The sequence below is a fragment of the Onychomys torridus genome, chromosome 1 (genome assembly GCF_903995425.1).
Source record: "Onychomys torridus chromosome 1, mOncTor1.1, whole genome shotgun sequence".
Classification (NCBI taxonomy): Eukaryota; Metazoa; Chordata; class Mammalia; order Rodentia; family Cricetidae; genus Onychomys; species Onychomys torridus.
The window spans coordinates 93,644,621-93,658,318 of NC_050443.1; the positions used below are offsets into that span (position 1 = coordinate 93,644,621).

General features: G+C 41.4%; 1 protein-coding gene across 13 annotated transcripts in view; it reads right to left on the reverse strand.

Moving 5' to 3' along the window:
- Sox6 (SRY-box transcription factor 6) overlaps window positions 1-13,698 on the reverse strand; it is a 543,724-nt gene that overhangs the window by 33,417 nt on the left and 496,609 nt on the right. For all 13 annotated transcript variants that reach the window (XM_036195545.1, XM_036195551.1, XM_036195535.1 and 10 more), the window contains one exon: window positions 6,328-6,436. In XM_036195545.1, the coding sequence (XP_036051438.1) occupies window positions 6,328-6,436 (109 nt within the window). The remainder of the gene's footprint in view (window positions 1-6,327; window positions 6,437-13,698) is intronic.

Here is a 13,698-nt window from a genome sequence, read left to right on the forward strand (position 1 = left end):
TGCCAATTGAGACACTGACTTGGGTTTCATAAAAATCACTAAATTAAATTTTAGCTTGGGATTAGGACGATTTCCAACAATTTCTGAAATGAGCCTAAACACACTTCTGCTATTTTGTACTGCCTATTTAGATAGAGGGGATTTCTCAACATTGATAATTATAAAATCGAAGTGTCAATCAACTCTGAAAAATGCTGAAGGTGCCCCGCCTCTTGTAGCATCAAATATACAGCCAAGATCTAATTCCTCCTGCAAAAACAAACAAGCAGAGCTATCTCAGTAGCTACAAGTGTGCTTTTGTCTTTGATAAATTAGAAAATTAGATTTACACCAAAGAATTGTTTAAAAGCATATTTATTATTTTCTATGAGTAAGTGTTTGATTCAGATACCTCTTTTATATACTTATATGGGTATTTAAAACGCACAAGTTCTTGTCAACTTTCTCAAGTGAAAGTGAGTAATGAGGAAAATTTAGAGCCCTGCTCTTCATCAACCTCCTGACTCCAGGGTTAGAAAAACTGTGGAGAGAAAATGACTGCCTAGTAGGAAAAAATGGGATACAAGTCCTCTAGCTCTTGAGCAGACTTGTGATGGGTGAAGGAGAGGGTGTCATCTAGCATGGTCCCAAGTCTTATTCCGTCGGAGTCTAGAAATCAGGCTAGCCCCTTTAGGTAGAGGTTAAAGGAAGCAGACATACATTGGTCTATAAATTATTAACAGAGAAGTAAGAACATTACAGTGAGCCTTTCAGGAACAAGCCAGTTCATCACTCTGGATCATCTGAACAAAGTGACCAGGGACCAGAGAAGGAACTGCTTAGCTGAACCCGCAGGGGGCAGGAGTCCTCTGCTTTGTTCCAGATCTAAGGATCTGCTGTTGAAAGGTAAAGCAGTGTATTCTGGTGGACGTGAACCAGTGACCCTCACACCCCAAGGTACAAGTAGCCATAGGATTTGAATCCCACTTCAGATGAGGCCACAGTTTCTTCTGCTGCCTCCAATGAGTCCTGTATCATGAGAGCAACTGTCTTTTCCCTGCAGGAAGAAGAATTCAGAGAGAGCAAGAGAAAGGAGAAAGTGTCAGAGACTTCAGAGTATGGGCCCAGGGGGAAGTGGGACTGCCAAGAGAAGACAGGCACACAAGGTAACTGACACATTTTGAAGGAAAAGAAGGAAACACTGCAGTCTTCCAATTCTACAAGCAGAGCTTTAAGCTGGGGATAATAAAACTGACCTAAGATATTAGACTCTGGAACAACTCCTCCTTCAAAGAGGAAGAGGAGGAGGAACAGGAGGAGGAAGGGGGAGGAGGAGGGGGAGGAGGAGGGTGATGGGGAAGAAGAGGAGTTGCTTTAAGAAAGGCAACTTTTGGCCGGGCGGTAGTGGCACACACCTTTAAACCCAGCACTCAGGAGGCAGAGGCAGGTGGATCTCTGTGAGTTCGAGGCCAGCCTGGTCTACAGAGCAAGATCCAGGAAAGACACCAAAACTACACAGAGAAACCCTGTCTTAAAAAAAAAAAAAAAAAAAAAAAAAAAAACCATAAAAAAAAAAAAAAAGGAAAGAAAGAAAGGCAATTTTTGTTGTAATCCATTTCACCACTTAGGAAGCTGAGGAGAGCTACACACCTATACAGGGAGTCCCTAGAATGGAATATCTGTTCCCATCAAATCTACCTGATGGGGTTAGGTCTCCAGCTCTAGGGAAAAAAAAAAGACAAAATAACAAATCTAACCTGAGTGCCTAACACACAGAGGACAACACACTGGTACAATTCCAATGCAGATTACAAAAATCAGTCAAAGGCGATCATCTTCAGAGTTTGTCCCAAAATGATAGGAGCATATTCCATTGCTCCTCACATCAAAAATGAGGGACAGATCCCTCCGAGGCTAGGCATAGTAGCTGAAGGTGAAGGGAAAATGGGAGAAAGCTATGTTTTCTTACACAAAACATGCTGCAAAGCAGTGTAAAACCACAGGTTCAAAAGGGGAACTGAGTGGGAAGGAACAGAGAAAAGAGGAGAGAAATAGGTGGGGGAGGGAAAGAAGAAGGGAGGGAGGGGAGGGGAGGGAGGAGAGGAAAGGCAGGAGAGAAAGATGGAGAGAGAGGGACATGGGGGGAGAGCTTGTGCCGGGGGAGGTGAAGCTCATCCACAATAGGTAACAAATACTGCTGAAGTGCTGTTTTCATTAATAAACAGTGAAGCACAAAGAACATGAAAACTCACTTCAGCAGGTGGCAGAAATAGATCCTTGAAGGCATTGTTCCCTTATTTCTCTGAAAATGAAAACCTAAATGGAACTGACTGAGCTTCCTGTGGATATATCATTTTCCTCACTAGAAACAGACTGTGTTTTCTGAAGACCATTACAACAACCATGGGATTGGAAGGAAATGCAGAGATAATCAAATCCAACGTGCCTCTTCTAAAAGAGAAAGGTACTTATGCTGGGAGCATCAGTTGCTTGTCTCCAGCCATAGAGCAAAGGAGCTGTTTTCCAAACCTCCCAATAACCAAGCCAAAGCCCTTTCCATTGCACAATTCAACTTTGAAATCACAGGATTGGGGTAGGAAGTGAACTCTTGCCTACAAAGAATTGAGAGAGGGGAAACATCATACAGAAAGTCTGTGGACAGTTCAACGGCTGTTTGTCATTTTTAATACAAGGTCACCAACCCAACTAATCAACTCTTCCCATTCTTACAAATCCTAGAGGGAGTTAAAATGTTGTGTGGACTCCATACAAGTTAAGTCTTCATCAGCTTCTAAACATAACAGGACCTTAACCATGCTTCTTAAGTCCCTAGCGCCAGTGAAGTCGTAGCTTTATAAATATCGCGGTGAACAAGAAATGCTGTCTTGTCACATTCAAGCCAAATAACAGCTGGACTTTAAAAATAAAATTTTGAAGACATTTGCCTTTTATATTTCTAATTTCTGTTTTCCTTGCTTATGGTTTTGTCATTTGATTTTGATGAGTGGTTAATACACATGCACAGCTGCCTCTTTGGGTGACCTTTTCTCTGCCTTCATGCCTAAGGGCTGTGAAGCAGGCCTTTAAGCTGCTTACTGAGAAATAGCATCCTTTGCATGGCTGGTAGACACAGACCTGGGAAGCATGGCTGAGACAAGACCTGCCTTCTGGTTGGCATACTTTTGTACTTAAGAAGCTGCACAGGACAGGCAAGAAGTATAAGGAGGGCAGAGATGACTGTTCCAAGGATGGAAGGAACTTGGAGATGATCATGGATGGATAGAAAGAGGTGATCTCCCAAGCTGGAGACATAGCTCACCTTTCAACTCAGGCTCCCTAAAGAGCTTGCTTTCTGGGTGCTTTGTAGAGGACCACAAAATTTTACTTTTAGAGTTTTGTTCTTAATGATGAGAAGGTACCATTCATGCACAGATTTCCCTTTGAATCTTATATCCCCTCCCCTCCCCCACTGGACCATAAGCTCCAGCTACTGAAGGGCATCACTATTTTAACTTCACATGGTTTACCCAAGGTCTAGTGCAGGGGACTGGCACACCATAGGCAGTCAAGAAATGTTGGCTGAGTGTTTGTTCTGTTGGACCCCATGGGCTTAGTGGGGAGTAAATATACCTGATTGTTGTTACTCTGACCCTCCAGCCCTTTTCCATCTTCATGCTGAAGGAAATGAACAAGCAGAGTAGAAAGACTATTATGTGTACCTGCTAACTATCCTGACTTTAACATGAACTCTAACTCCAGCAGGATTTGCAATCAGCTCGGGCTTGAACAGATGCCAAGAACTAGCCTGGAGTCAGCAGAAGGCTGCTCCCCATCCCAGAAGTCCTCACAAAGGCACTGCACTGCTGTCCATATTAGTGCAGGTAACTCGACTCCATTCATGAACTCACAGTCCCCCAGAGGCACATGAGGTCTCAATGGCAACTTTGGGCAAGCTTCTGAAGGGAGGTTTTCACACGCTCCGTAAGCTCCTAGGCCACTACAGCCTGTCTACTGTTACACTCATCAGCATGCTGTTCCGTGTGATGGGGTAACATGAGAACTGATGTATGGCATGACCAGCTATATTTAGGGGAGAGGAAATGGGCCTTACTGAGGAAGGTCACAAGAATTTTGTTTAAAAAAAAAAAAAGGCATTACAATTATCCAACTATACACAGCATAATATGGAAGCTAGGACCTGAGTCTTCCACCCACTTTTCTGTCACTGCTGGCCTTGTCACCTATACCACATTATTCATTTTTTTCAGCCTCAACCTTTTAACCTGTAAAATAGGGAAAAATAATACTAGCCAGGTGTTATGGAATATAGCTAGCATTTGGGAGACTGATATAGGAATATCATGTGTTTAAGGTCAGACTGGGCTACATAATAATAATAATAATAATAATAATAATAATAATAATAATAAAAAAGACTTATTCAAAGAGTATTTCAAGATTTATGAGAAAAGGCTGTAAAAATAACAGATCCTCTGGAATATGAGCACCATATAGATGTTTGCTAAAAAAAATATAATTAGGAAACTATATTTGAATCTATATAATGTGGGCATTGAGTGGAGTTTCCACAATCCTTCTGTAGGTTTTTCTCTGCTGTTAAGGCTTTTATCTTTTTATAATGGCCAGTAGTTCCATTCACCCAAGCTCATCAACTTGATTAGCAGCATTACTGGGAGGCAACTCACTGTATTTAGAGCTAATATATAGTTAAGAAATCACATGAAAATGCTGGCAGAGCAAGGGTCGGTGACAGACAGAGCTGTGCAACTCCTGGTTCATGGCCAAATGAACAGACTGGACTCCCCCAAAGTGATGGAGACTGCTTGCCTCACTATATCTAGCCAAAGATTTAGGCACTCCACAGTACAACTTCGCAAGGAGACTGACACGGGCCTGATCTCAAACGCTCAGACGGCCAGGCCACCTCCTATGTCTGTGTCACAGTCAAACTATTAGCCATGTCGAGCATTTGGAATCCACAGCTGGCCAGATGGAAGAATCTCAACCCTTACCAGTGGAAGCCTGCTGGCAATGACAGTGTTGTGCCTCTGACAGTGTTGCTGTGTCCAATACACACATTTATGGAGGGGAGCAGGTAGAGTCCTGTTCTTAAATGCCTTGTCCCTCACTTTCCTTTTTCTCTCTCCTCTCCTTCTTTTTGTCTTTCTTTCTGCTCTGCTGCATTCTCTCTAGCACACAAGCACACACAAATACATACACACAGCATTCAACATGTATGTTAACCCTTCATACCTTTGCAGGACAACCCTCAAGAAGGAGTATCTCCAACTGACATGGCAGCCATGCCTTCTGGAGACTCTGAGGTCTTGCTGCTGTCTGCCACCACCCAGCTCTCAGGGTTCACTCCAGGGAGTTCCAAACTGTCTGGGGAGGCCCTGTTCAGATGTTGCTAAGAACTCTCTTTGTGTGTGTTTAAGGGTCCTGTAAGAAACTCTACCAGTAAAAGGGTAACCAGCAAGATTCTCCCTTCAAGCTAAAATAGGACTTTCACTAGCATCTGAGATGGGTAAAGGATCCCGTTACTCTTAGGAGAGCAAATTAATCTTCCCTGACTGGTGGGATGGATTCTGCCAAAGAAACAGCTAACGGGAAAGCCAGTCTCCACTCTGTGATGACACAGTAAATAACCAGGCCACATTACTAGCAAAGTGCTGACCTAACCTATAAATTGTACCCAGCCTCTGGGGAACAATTTCTGCTGACGGCTGCTTGGTGCATTTAAGACAAACAAACAAAAAGGAATCAGAAGTCAGGCATAGACAGAGCTGCAGGTAGACATCCTGAGAGTGAAGCTGTTCGTTCCAGCAAACACTGAGAGACCTCAGCCATGGTTAGTGCATGGGCCCAGAGCTGGGTCTTTCCTAAGCAACCAGGGGGCTTCTGCTGAACCTTTCAGTCCCACCTGGTTTACTGTGCCTAGTAATTGCTTAATCTAGATTTTCAAAGAAGTCCTCTTTGTATGTGACTTCTTTTTCTCAATAGGAATCTAGTGAGGTAGGTGATACTCTGAGATCTATTCATGGGAATGTAGGGGATTTTCCACTAAAACTTTTAAATAGTATTGTGAGGGACTTGGATTGTTGTGTGTTCAGTAATAGAGAATCCAGCAGTGTCTCAAAGTCCTCAACTATAATACATACTGAGGACCAACGTTTCTTTTCTTTTTCTTTTTTCTTTGTTTTTTTTTTCTTTTTTTTTTTTTTTTGCCTAGAGAATCCAGCTAGTGACTCCCAAGAATGGCCATGAGGATCCCATGCCTGACTCAGACTCACCTTCAGAAACCCAAGCCAGGGAAAAGGTACTCACCCTCTGCATCTTCGGGCCGAGTGAGATCGATGATGCCTGGGCCCAGCTTCCCATCTTCACCTGACTTCCCTGTTAACTGGGGTCCCAAGTTCTCAAAACGTGTTCTTTCCTAGGAGAAAGAATAAGCAGAGGCTTACCCTAGGTTCACAGCAGCTGCTGGCTTCCTTCTCATTTCTCTTTTGCTTAATTGGCAAAGCATGGCCTTCTGAACATGTCTGACCCACTTGGGCTCTGGAGAAAGACTGCTGCAGGCTGAGCATGTCACTGACAAAACCAGCAGTGTCTAAAAGGCCAAACCTGGAAGGAAGGGGAGGCCCTGACAGGGAACCTGCCAGCACTGCTCTGCCTGTCTGGTCCCCTATGTGTTTGATTTGCTTCTGGAATTTATACAAGGAATGCAACAGAGAGAGAGGGGTCAGATGTGCAAAAACTTAAGAATGTTCGAACTAAAGCCTACTGCTCAACTGAATGAGAGAACAACCTTCCCAGTTAGAGATCAGGCTTTTGATCAGTATTCCTGAGAAAAGTACAGCTTAGAACTTTATGTGCCAGCATTCCAAAGGCAAACGTGTCAACCTTGGTGGGGTGGACATCAGCATTGCTCCTTTTCTTGGAGCAAGTCTTTCAACTGTGAGTTCCTGGGAACTGAAGTGTGTATGACTCTCATCCTGTAAAGAAGCCAGAAAGGTTTAATATCCCTACTGCTTTAGGAGGGAACCCCAAAGGTGTTTGCTTATTTACCAGTTCTTCTAAGAGCAGGAGTCTGAGGCAACATGATGGAATGAGTCCTATGCCTCTCAGATCAGTGGCAAAGGCTCACTGGCCATTGTTAATATGGTGGTGTGATCTGCATACACCCAGCACTGGTACCCCATGCTCACTTCCCATCTCCATGCTTAGTCTCCAGACTCACACTTGGCTTTGTGTTATCCTTATGAATGAACGAAGCCTTGTTGTTCGTTACTATGAAACGATATTAAATGTCATGTCAGCTTGAATGTACAGACATGAAATAGCAGCTTGCAGCTCTGGGAATGGTTTCTGCATGTTATACTAATGCATTATGCAGCAGTAGAGTGCTGATTGCTGCGCAGTCTATTGTTCAATGACCTAGTTCTGCATCGAGCATGTTCGGCATCTGATGGAAACACGCCGAGCGTTCTGTTCTGTAAGATGTTTAGAAACTTGGAAATATTCAGAAGGAGCAAACATACAATTACTTGATAGAGGATGTGCCTCATTTGTACAGCCTCACTGCGTTTGTGCTGTCTAATATGATTATTTTTGAATATCATTATATTTCTATAATTAATTCCCATCAGTCAAATTGTTGCAGTAAATCTTCCAGTTCCCCTTCATCAGAGACCACGTTGAAATCTTCATTGGAAGAAAACACAGCATAAGACGTGCTTCTTAATCTAGCACTGCTTCTAGGAAAGCTTTGCAACAAAACCCAATTATCTAGTCATCATTGCTCCAACTAGGTAACATAACTAGTTTCAACAGCGGAGTGTGGGGAAACCTCTGTAATAGAACACATATAACAGACAGACTGATCATCAAAACCGAAGTGAATGTGGCTCCCTAATACCTCCTCCTCATGTGAAAACACGGCTGCATGGGAACAAATTAACCAGACGCAGTATAAAACACAAAGCCACCACAGCCATGAGCTGTGTGGGAGCTTCACACATGGTCAGGGAAGAACAGCTGCTTTCTATCAGCCCAGTTCTATTTTTGAGTAGCACTTCGGGTTGTGGTGATATAAAGAGAGTCAAAGTGAAGCACACTGGAAAGCCATGTCCAACCTTTGTTTCTGGCACTGTTTCTCTGGCATATCTGCATGTGAATGCCTCTGCTACAGGCCAAGAGTCCTTCTCTCTCCTCGGAGGAACAACCTTTCACTGCATTTTCAGGGCACATGGGGGCGGGACAACTTTCACTGAAAGACAACACTATGCAACCTATCAATATGCATATTCCAAGAATCTTTCTAGTCATTCATTCTCTTTGATTTTACTGGAAAATATTCTCAGTTAAAAAAAGTTCCTGAAAGACTATCAGTATTTTTTACAGGGAAGGAGAAGAGGAAAGATTACATGCCATGCTTTGTAAGAACTCCAAGACAACAAAGCTTACATGATGATAATATTTTTTCTTTTCTCAAAGTGAAGTGCACTCACAATGCAGCAGTATCAGCTTGTTTTTAATCATAACAAAAAACATCAGGATGATCCACAACACATTCACGGTGTCTTTGAAGTCAGACAATTTTTCCGACTTCATTGAAAAAAAAAAAAAGATTCTTCTGGAAAGACACTTTCCCTGTAAAATATCAATATTTTGACAGTGTAGGAGACAAGGAAGAGCATCCTATGATACTGGTTAAATAGGCAGAAAATAAATCAATGATAAAAAGTGTTGGGGGCAGTGGGTTGCATTTTCAATTTGATAATATTAAACACTGTGTTTGAGATTAAAGCAGGACCCTGCAAAGCCAAGCCCTTTCATATAAATTTCCACTCTGTCTCCCAGAAGATTTCCTTCTTTTCTTCAAAGAATAGCTCAGAATATTTATTTGCCAGCCACAGAACCCTAAGACAGGAAGGCATGGGTGTCTACCAGTTAGGTCTGTGCAGCTGAGCTAGGCACAGTTTTACCAGTGCAGTGGACATGAGCCTCATAAACACAGGACGTGGATATGGGCACAGATAAAGTATGGAGATGCTTCAGTGTAAGAAGCTGAGTCCCTGGCTATTAAACACCAACAGGTTTGTTACTGTAAGGAACATAGAGAGTGGAGGACACGTCCTTAGGTCCCAAATAACCCATCCCCATCCCTTGAACTACTTCTCCTAATGTACACAGCTCCCAAGTAGGGTGATTTAGAGATAAGAGCAGAATCCCTTGACCCTGTGCCCACTCTTGCAATCTCCCTGGTTTTCATGTTGATGGTGGAATGCATGTTCTCATTGCTGCTCCATCAACAGACTCCCACTTATGCATTGTCAGTCACAAACATGCAGGCAACATGAAAGTTACTGGAAAAAATTAAAAGTCAGCTCTGCCGTATTGTAGGGACTGTTGGCTCTCTAAGTGCTTTGAAATTATGATGTATGAGGTAGATGTTGCATATTAAATAAAGATATTTAAATGATAAAGCCCCCGTTAGTGAGAGCTGATGAATGTTAAATGTTACAAGCCACAAGATGGTAGCATCCATCATCTTCATGTGTTATCAGCATCAATGATAGGGTGGCCTCACTGCTGACAGACAGACTCCAATTATTATCCCTTATTTCCAGAGCCAGTGAACAAACCATTCAGATCCCCCGGCATTATTTTTAACTTTGCATTAAATTAGCAACTTTTCCCTCCCTACCGTGGCAAGATTGATCAGTTACATCTTGGTACCACTGGAGAGAGAATGAATTTGGGGGTAAATAAAAGACCAGGGGTTTGTTCTCATTTAAGCAAGGAAATCAGCTGCCTCTTCCCGGCAACAAATGTGAAACTGTGATCTGGGGAAGGAACAGTGATGAAACAGTAAGCACACAATAATGGCTTTTCTTTGCACTTAGATAAAAGCGGAATTTTTGATGTGCACAATATATTTTAATAAAATTTTATATACTGTGTTTTATACACTTATTGGCTATTCCATAATAATGTGTGTGCTCACAGTAAAATTGCTCTTAAATTTATGTGTGTTATTTATATGTTCCCACGTAACAATGCTTTTTGTTGTAAAAAATATTCTGTTTATTAATGTAACTTTACAACCACTGCATCCAAGATCCGTGGTAAATTAATGACATTTTTATTATTTTATAGTGTCATTAAATTTTTACTGATCACTCCATCAAACAGAGGCAGTAAAGGCCATAATGTAAACTGGGACACTTAGATCAGGCAGCAGGAAGACATTCCATGGAGTCTGAAGAAAACTGCTGGCAATAAATGATATTTATACTATCTTTAAGCATGTGAGACTACTTGGATAAGTTTGGCAAAACCGTTTCAGTAGTAGAGTGGATGGTGTACTTAAATAACAGTTTGCTTGCCAGTGAGACAAGCCACTTTCAAACCATATGCAAGATGACGGATTGTAGCCGTCTCCAGAAAACTAACACACAAAATGTAATTCTGTTCCTCACCTGCCCTCTGGGTCACTGAGGGTGGCCAGCCTGTACCATGCCCTAAGTCCTTTCAAGGTGGTCCCATTACTACAGCCGGAAGGGGAAAGTGACCCATGCTCAGAGGAGTCTTTGTTACTTTACAAATGGACATATTCCACTCTAGACCTGTCTAGATAATAGTACCATATGCTTTACTCTTGTGGTCTAAAAGAGAGGCACTTTACCAACCTTTATTCAAAAGCCCATTTGTACAGATTGTCTGAGTGTGGTGTCATTCACAGCAGAAACAAAGCAAACAGCTGGGCAGGGGGAGTGTTACCTATATTGTAGTTTTAAAAGGTGAAAATTATCTTGGGTTATTTTTACACATAAAATACATTATAATTGGGATGTGCTCAACACCGACTTTCTTAAATAAACTTAAATGTGTGTTATTAACTAATTGCCAAATATTCTATTTATGTATATATGAGGTAGTAAATAGAAAATTCTGTGCCCATATAATTGTGAAATTAGTAGCACCAATCTCTCGCATGGGGAATCTGACATGATTCTTTTTTATGTAAATAAGAATTTTGTTGTTACATAGACAAATGAGCATTTAAATATTTAAAACATTTTAAAACCTTTCAGGTTTGTAATAAAGGTTAACATCACAGCTGGTCAATCATGTGTTTGTGTCTTCCCAAAGCACAGGTACTGCAGAATTCTGAAATACTGTCTACTCTTGAAGTTCCAGCTCTGTCTAATTATTGAGCACTGCCTGAATGAAGTCTTTTTGCCTTCATATCAGTTCTAAGTTTCAATCTTTTCTGGATATTTAATTTCACTTCTATATTGGACTGGTTCTTCAGTCCAGGAGAAAGAGCCCTGTCCTAAACGAAATAGAAGAACCACACTTTACCCAGCATCCCCCGTGTCCTGCATTTGCAGCAGCACCAACTGACTAACAGTTCTTGTCTCACTTTCTTCTTTACCTTTGTCTATCCAACCACCTGCGACGGCTCATTTTCCATCTACAGAGCTTTCTGTCCGCTCCCCAGGACCTCCTGTCATCTTTAGCCTGGCAGAAGCCTTGTGGCCTGAAGCCTTCCCTGGATGCTGGAGCCTCCTGGCTGGTGCTGGCCCTGGTCACTTTTTCCTCTGGTCTATCTGTTCATACTGCCTCCTCAACTTGTGCAATTCCAAGTGTCTAGGTTAGAACATTCCATCACTTCTGTTTTTTTTTCCAGTGCACTTTAGTCAAATCCCTGGCTTGCAAGGCACTTCATTCACTGCTGCCTACACACCTTTTCAAACCAAATGCTGCACAATTCCCTCATCAGACATCTTCTCCTAGTTCTACTAGAGGTGAACAATGGCTCATCTTTTGACAACTCCACAATCCTGCCTTTCTTCTAGCCTCTGGGACATGCTTTCTTCTCTGTCTTCTTGTCAGGTCCTCTTCATATTAAAAAACCCACTTTGTTTCTGAATTCTGTATCCTGTCTAATTGACCCACTTTCTAATATGCCCAAATTCTAAGTCTTGACTATATAATCAGCCCCTGGTTTTCATGGTACTATGTTCAACAGCCAGGCTTTGGTTCATGTACATTGCTAGATCTCTGGCATCAAGATCAAAAGATTTTACAAGTCAGGGATAATATCTTAGGCCTTGCTATATAGATCTTACACAGCAGCTCATGTCTGTGTCCACAAGGACCTGTGGTCTCACAAGGCCACACAAGGGAGTATCTAGAAAAAACAAGAACCACTAGCTTTGCAACATTCCATGTTTGTGAATGAGATGCTTAGATTCAACACACTCCCCACTGTATTGGTGAGAGTTCCTTGAACAAAAGAAGCCAAACAAACAAAGCTGATAAGAAAATTAAATATCCCTACAGGAGGAAGAGAAACAATTTTAAAGAAAAGAAAAGAAAAGAAAAATTCATTTGATTATATAGCTTAATATAAATCTAACTTGGAATTTCTACAGGTAAACACAGGCACTTTTGCAAAATCTTCGTAAAATTTTGACAACAGAAGACATTCCCTACCAAAGACACTTGGCTTATAAAACAGTAAACATTTTAAAATAGACAGTTTTGTTTTGTTTTGTGATTCTATGGCCCATTATGGCCTGCTTTGGACATATCTTTTTGTGATTCGATTGTCACAAGTCATTCTCAACCATACAAACAGTCCTATTATTGAGTTACCATATACATACTTTTATTTTATATTCTGTAGTTTATAATGAGTAATTTAATGATAAAAAATGTTTCCAAATGATCAATAAACATGCTCAGTGAGTAAGAGGATACGAATTTGGTTCCCAGCATCCACATAGGGTAGCTCACAGTCATCTGTAACTCCAGTTCCAGGGGATCTGCCGCCATCCTCTGCACTCATGTAGTACACATAAGCTCACACAGACACTCATACACACATACATATAAATAAAAGATAAATAAATCAAATGTAGGTTTGACACATAAAAGGGCATAAGTTGCCCTAGAAGCATGGGTATTTCCAGACTCAGTACTGATGATAATAAAGCTGCTGGCCGGGAGAAATGAAGCTCATCATCAAACCATCTAGTGCAGTAATATTTTGTTAGCTAACATTCTTACTTTGTCTACTCCTAATTCATCCTTAACATCAATATTGTATTAGTTAGTATTCATGAATGAGTTAAGACTGAGTTTTCTGACTTATTTGCCCCAGAACAAAAGACATCTATTGGAGGAGAAGAGGGAAGAGAGCCACATGCTGACTATCTTGGTAGAACAGAAGTCTCTCCAGTGAGAATTTTCACCAAGCTGGTCAGTATGTGGCTCTCTGTCCTCTCATTTCTAAAGAAAAATTAAACTGAGATTAAAATGGCTTTGCTTAAGTGTTATTCTACTAAGTTTCATCAGAAATGGACATTATTTGTTTTGTTTTGTTTTGTTTTTCCAGACAGGGTTTCTCTGTGTAGCACTGGCTGTCTTGGAACTTACTCTGTCAAGGCTGGCCTCAAATTCAGAGATCCACCTGCCTCTGTCTCCTCTCAGTGCTGGAATTAAAAATGTGTGCCACAACTACTTGGCAGAAATGGACATTTTTTTTTTAATCAAAGAGAATTGCTAATAGACTGCTAAGTAGTGTAAGAGGAATGTTTGGGGAAGAGTTGAGGTTGTAAGCAAAACTGTTCACATAAAGTCCTGCCATATAGATTAGAGTAAGATGGATTTCCTATTTCCCAA